This window comes from Brienomyrus brachyistius, chromosome 4, assembly GCF_023856365.1.
Source record: "Brienomyrus brachyistius isolate T26 chromosome 4, BBRACH_0.4, whole genome shotgun sequence".
NCBI lineage: Eukaryota > Metazoa > Chordata > Actinopteri > Osteoglossiformes > Mormyridae > Brienomyrus > Brienomyrus brachyistius.
The window spans coordinates 38,526,006-38,532,031 of NC_064536.1; the positions used below are offsets into that span (position 1 = coordinate 38,526,006).

The 6,026-nt window shown below is 45.8% G+C and overlaps 1 protein-coding gene across 2 annotated transcripts; it reads left to right on the forward strand.

Annotated features, from left to right (window-relative positions):
• Nucleotides 1–353: 353 nt before the first annotated feature.
• Nucleotides 354–4,566, forward strand: LOC125740749 (uncharacterized). 2 transcript variants are annotated; one of them, XM_049012356.1, is made up of 3 exons: nucleotides 354–456; nucleotides 1,115–1,209; nucleotides 4,130–4,566. In XM_049012356.1, exons 1-3 carry the CDS (start codon nucleotides 446–448, stop codon nucleotides 4,309–4,311), a joined length of 288 nt encoding a protein of 95 aa, XP_048868313.1. In that variant the 5' UTR covers nucleotides 354–445; the 3' UTR covers nucleotides 4,312–4,566. The 2 variants fall into 2 exon arrangements, with proteins under 2 accessions (XP_048868313.1, XP_048868312.1); XM_049012355.1 differs by lacking the exon at nucleotides 4,130–4,566 and having other exon boundaries at nucleotides 1,115–2,814.
• Nucleotides 4,567–6,026: the final 1,460 nt, after the last annotated feature.

The window sequence follows — 6,026 nt, forward strand, 5'->3', positions numbered from 1 at the left end:
AAAAGCGTACCTACCAACGTGGCTAAAATGCTAATTGCGTTCACCAGCTATAGAAAAAAAAACAGCGGTACACCCCAAACATCGCGGTATTACGCATTACCGTAAAACTGCATAGCAAAGACATAATGTCATAAAAAAAATTACAGTCAGTATTTATAGACAGAACTGCGTGGTTTCCCATTGACAAGTAGATACATGGTTTACGGGCTTGAAGGCGGTTAGATCAACAAATCCAATCACGCCCAGCCAGAACAAGCACGAGCTAAACATATTACTTTTGATTGGTTCACCATCAAATTCGTCCCTCCCTGACAATCATTTCTCGTTTTCATTCGTTGAATATTGCGTCAGTACATATCTTCATCCTTTAGACCAATGAAAACTTTCGCTGGTTTCCATAGAAACAAAATCAGTGCAGGTTGAACATAAACTTTCTGACAGAGCGATGGCACAGAGGTAAGAAGCATCTTTTCGTATGTTTCTTGCTATTTCTTCAGATTATGTTTTGTTAGCATAGTTAATTTTATATTTCATTTTATGTCGTGATATAGTTCATGCAAATATTGCCGCAAGATATAATTGAAATATACTTAAAATTAGTAGCTTAAACTGTAGATGCTGTGGCCATTTTTCGTAATGTGATTGTTTATATTTAAATTGTAAGAGAAAATAATTGTGTTAAACTTAAAAACAATAAGACTTATGGTTGATATGATTGGTTTTACTCATCCGGTCTGTCGTAATGCGTTTCATCTGAAGATGTTATTCTGAAAAGAGCCCCTATACGTTTACTTTTTAAATGTCCCATGTTGTTGAAGTACGATTAACCGTTTGCTGGGTTCATTACCATGGCGATGTTATAACGTATCGAAGCAGCATCCTGATTTCGCCAGCGTTACTGTATAGGTTGTGAAACAGTTTTAGCAATTTGGCCGCTTCTATCGGAGTAGCCTCGATGCCACGAGCAGCTAATGAAGGCTCCATCCCTTTCCATAGGCATTCTTTGTGAATAGCATTTAGCAAATGTCTGGAGTACGTTGAAAATACACAGTGTCTAGTTTGGCTTTGAGAGTATCACAGACGGCTAGTTAATTATGTCTTGTTTATTCACCAGAATGAAAATTCCGAAAGCTGTTTCCTGGATCAACGACCAGCACTGGGGAGCCTGGGACCTGTGGGACGAGGTGATCGACTGGGGAGAGAGGAAAGGTTTGGAGGAGTGCTCACCAGCGACACCCCCCACTGTCCAGGCTGGGGAGGTTATGGCGGGACTGGGAGGTGTGACTGACTGGTGTAAGGGAGGGGAGGGTGTGAGAGTGATAGGCAATGCTGGCATTTTCTCTGAGACTCTTCAGGAAAATTACGGCCTGACATCTGAAGAGTGGGAAATTTATAAGACGTATTACCTTCACAAAAAGAAGAAGGTGAGGAAGAATAGGACCAGTCAGGGGGTAGGTGAGGTAAAGGGTGAGGTTAGTGGGGAAAGGGTGGAGGTGGCAGAAAGGGAAAGACATGTGGGTAAGATCTCCGGTGTACAGGTGGAGGGTGCAGACCAGAATGTAGGCATTAATAAAATGCAAAATGGAAGCAATGGGAAGCAAGGTGAGGTGGGGGTAAATGTGAAGGTGGTTAAGGTGGAGGGGGGGAATATTACCCTAAAGGCAGAGGATACGAAAGGAAATGTGAAGGTGGAGGCTTTGCAAGTCCGAGTGTGTGAGTTTGGGCTTGCAGAAGTAATTTCTGGGGATGTAAATTTTGAGATTGTGGGGGTAGAAGTAGGGGAGGTAATTATTGAGGGTGTGGACATGGTGAGAGATGTAACCATATTGGAAATAATAGTAAGTGATGTACTAGTTGATATTATAAATAGAGAAAGAGGTAATGAGGAAACTGGCGGTGTAGAGATAGATGTGGGTCAGGTAGAGATAGAAGATGTAGAAGTGGTGGAAAATTAATATTAAAGTTGAGCTTGTAGAGCTCTTGACACAGAAAAGAGCCAAAATACAAGGAAGATGAAGTTGTGGTTCTTCCGCTGCTGTTTGGGGAACATTAGATGTTTGAAACAGTATCAAAGATAATGAATTAAGTGTGATCAATTTTGAGATGTATAGTGGAATGTTTATTAATAATTCTTAATGTGGTGCTGGGGGGGGGGGGGCACTCCTGCATGCCCTTATTGCTCCCCTGGGCCGGACACCACATTTCATACAACACTAGGGCTTTGAGGGGCAGTGGGGAGGTTTTACTTGTACATTAGACACCACATGACACTAGGGCTGAGGAGGTGGGTTTAGGCAGGTGGGGCTCTGCCGTCTGCCAGCGGTGGGGTGCCCGTGCCTCGACTGTTCACCTGCTTTTTGCACTTTAGTTATATACACAGTCCATGCTACATTAGGGCCTTGGGGTGCAGGGAGGGGGATGGGGGACTCTGCCATCTGCCAGTGGTGGGGCCCTCATACTCGAACTGCACCCACTAATCTTAATGCATTGTAGACATAAACACACAACTCTCTCACACATGTACATGCACACGTCACATTAACATGGGACGGGGAAGCAGTGGGGGCTGAGGGCCCCCCCTAACTCTCTGTCTCTGGCCCTGCGAGGGTGGGGTGGCCCGGCAGGTAGAAGACGGCCCTGGCCGGTGTGGGCCGTCTCCTCTTGTGGGCTGCGGGCTGGGTGGTCCTTGGCTCTGCTGTGCCGTGGTGGAGCCCTGGCAGGTGGTCCGGGGTATCTAGGGATGCTCTGAGCCCTTCTAGGCGAATTGGAGGGTTCGGTTTGGGCTGGGCGGGGGGTCTGCCGCTCCCCAGTTGACACAGGTCCACTCCTAGGTGGTGGGGGGGGGTGCACTTTGTTTGTATGGGTCTCCCTTAGATCATTCTGCAGTGTCGGGGAGGGGGGGGGGCGTGCCGGGTCGCTACAGTGGGCGGCGATCCGTCCTGCTGGGGAGCGGGCTGGGGGGACCGTCCGCCAGGGGAGTGTTCCCGGTTGATGGGGCCCTTTGGCCCTGGACCCGCTTCCCTCGGTGGAGGGCTTGCGGGAGGGACTGGGGGGCTCGCTGTCTGTCCCCCCTCTGCGGACCTCCTTTTATGGGGGTTGGCGCCCCCTTAGTCCCTCGTAGGCTCCCTCTCGGGTTGGGCGGGTGGTTGTCTTGTGGACATATGGCCATGGGCCGTGTGTTTCTTATGGTTGTTTGTACTCTGTATTCCCCTACACTTTATTTTCTCCATCCCACCTTTATTACTACGATTGTTGTGTCTGTGCCCCCCTCTCCCCCCCCCCCCATTTTTTTTTCTTTAATCACAGTACTAGGACAGGTGAGTTCGGAGCAGCCACATTCTTTACACTGTATCTTTAATTTAATGTAAAATAAAGTTGTCCTCTGAAGAGGGGGGGTGGTGGTGGGCAGTTTAAAAAATAATTGTTAATGCTTATTCACAGCAAAATTGAATACAATTTTAAAATGATCTTTTTAGTATTATGTTCAGAGTTACCAGTGTCACCAGGTAAGTTAATTTGATTTAATTTCTTTTAAACGACACACACATAAAAATTATTAGCCTTATTAAGTATTTGTGTTTAATTTATTGTCTATTTATTAAGCACCATATCTCTCATTAAGGATATTGTCAAGGTTCTGGAAGGATGCAGGTAAAGGCAGGCGTCGGGGAAAACGAAGGAGATTTTATTCTAATAAAAACACAATGCAAAAGGCAAAAGGAAACAGACCATGAGGGGTCAAAACCAGGCTGGGAGAGCAGGGGGGAAACACAGGATCAGCAGGATTGATCCTATACAGCAGGATCACACACGTAACAATACAATGACTGGACTGGGGAGCACAGGACGAAGAGGCACTATATGCACCACAGATGAGGAGCAGACGAGAGGGACCTGGGATCATCCACACAAGGGCTGAAACGGGAGGCAGGATTAAACGAGAAATAGATGTAGCTCATCAGCACCACACCACAGGGAAGACGAGGGAAACAGGCATGTGGGGAGTGATAGGCATGTAGTCCAGGTCACCTGTGTTACCATAGACTTTAACGTGTCCTGCAGTCTTGTCCCCCCCCCCCCCCCCACACCCTCTGCTTGTTCTCTTCCTCTATTTCTATCTTCACTCCAGATCCCACACATCTCCAGCCCGCTGTTCCTGGGAAAAGCCACCTTCCAATCATCCTTGGAGCAGCAGCCATTCTCAGGATCTCCTACATCACAGATCACCTAATAAACACAGGACCTGTCGACGACTGGAGAAAAGGAGAAACGCTGAAGCACACTGGGCATTTTGGAAGCATTTCGTCATAATAAATTACCTTTGCCTTTACTGTTTCTGTGTACAATTTCATTATAGTTAATTGCACTTAGTTGTGATTACTCAGTTACAAAGACAATGGGTCACTCTATAATGGGTGATGGTATGCTTTTAGCTGTGCTTCCACAGGTTGTATCTGCCTTAGTAAATGACTAAATGTCTTTTTCACAAGTGATTTTGATTATGTTTGTAGAATTTAATTAAAGGTAAACCTGTACATTGGTTAAAATAACATCTGACTGCTACAATAATACATCATGCAGCGTTTTTTGTACTAATGTGCTACCTTGAGACATTCAGGTTCTATAATGAACAATTTTAATAAGATTTGTATTAAGTAATTAACTTTCAAAATCTATCAATGCCATGCAAAAGTGTAAAGTCAAATTTATGAGATACTTATTACAATAAACTGTAGGGAGCCGCCCACTGACCCAATGGCGGAATCCAATGGCGCAGCCGAAGGCTGTGAATGCGTGTTGGTCCTTCCAAGCGCTCCTGGGAATTACTTACCCTTTTTAATATACAAGATATTCTTTTAGACACATATCTGACTCCATTTTATTAATGACCTTATTTCAGTATATTGTAGTCATGACGTGCATGTTGCTCGGATTACTTCAGGACTCTCCTTTAGGTTACCAACTCTAGTTTACCCCTGACGAAGAAGTCCGCCAGATTCGCCTCGGCCGACAGGGCGATTCGTGGGCTTGTTCCACAGGGTTTGTCTTAAAGGTACGGACATCGCCACCATTTAAGACAATGTCAGCCTCTGATTATTCGGGTCCCTCGACCTATATAATTCCCCAAAGGCTCAGTGTCTGCCAATTACTGAGCATGCGGGTGCCTCGGAGATTAAGCCGATGTTTACCCGAACCACATGTACGTCCACCTCAGAGGCTCAGCCGGGGGCAGCCCACATCATAACATGTGTCAACCTCAGCAGCTGTGATGGCGCACCTTTTGTTGTGGTAGTTTGTATGAGGTTTACTTTGGGCTCGTCTCAGGGACTCCGCCGATGCCGCCCATTGTCTTACCATGTGAGCGTCTCAGGGACTATGCCCGGTGCCTAGGAACATAGTGTGTATGTGTTGACCTCAGAGGTTAAGTCGGCCCGTAACTGAGCGTGTGCGAACTCCAGAGGTGCGGTTTTGGTATCTACCTAACTTAACTTGGGCAGACGAGTTTGGGATCCAGATAAAGGGGATTTAACCCAGAGGCTGCAAGGTAGTATTTACCACTTTAGTCCCAAACAGGATAGAAGCCCAATCTGGAAAGTTTATAAAAGGTTAGCAAATCAGACAGTCATGAAGTAATCAAGACAACATTTATTAAACATATTACAATATCCAATCATTGACATGTGGCCACATACTTGTAAATACAATTTGACGAATACAATATTAAACAATCACATACCTCAGCTGAGAGTGCACAAAGTTCTGTGGAAAGTATCTGACAGATGGACTTTCACGCAGTTCTCTGTGGGAGCTCTGATTACAGAGTGACTCCCCGACTTCTTCTGAGGCCCTTCCTTAAGTATCCAAACCAGATGATGGCATGTCTCTGAAGACTGACCAATTTCGGTCAATGGTTAATTTTAGTGGCATTGTTGACCTTGGTTCTCAAGTCCCCAGCCAATCAGATCACTTTAGGGGGTGGTCGTAATTCCCTTGTTCTGCCATGTGAGAGGCTCTCTCAGTTTGGT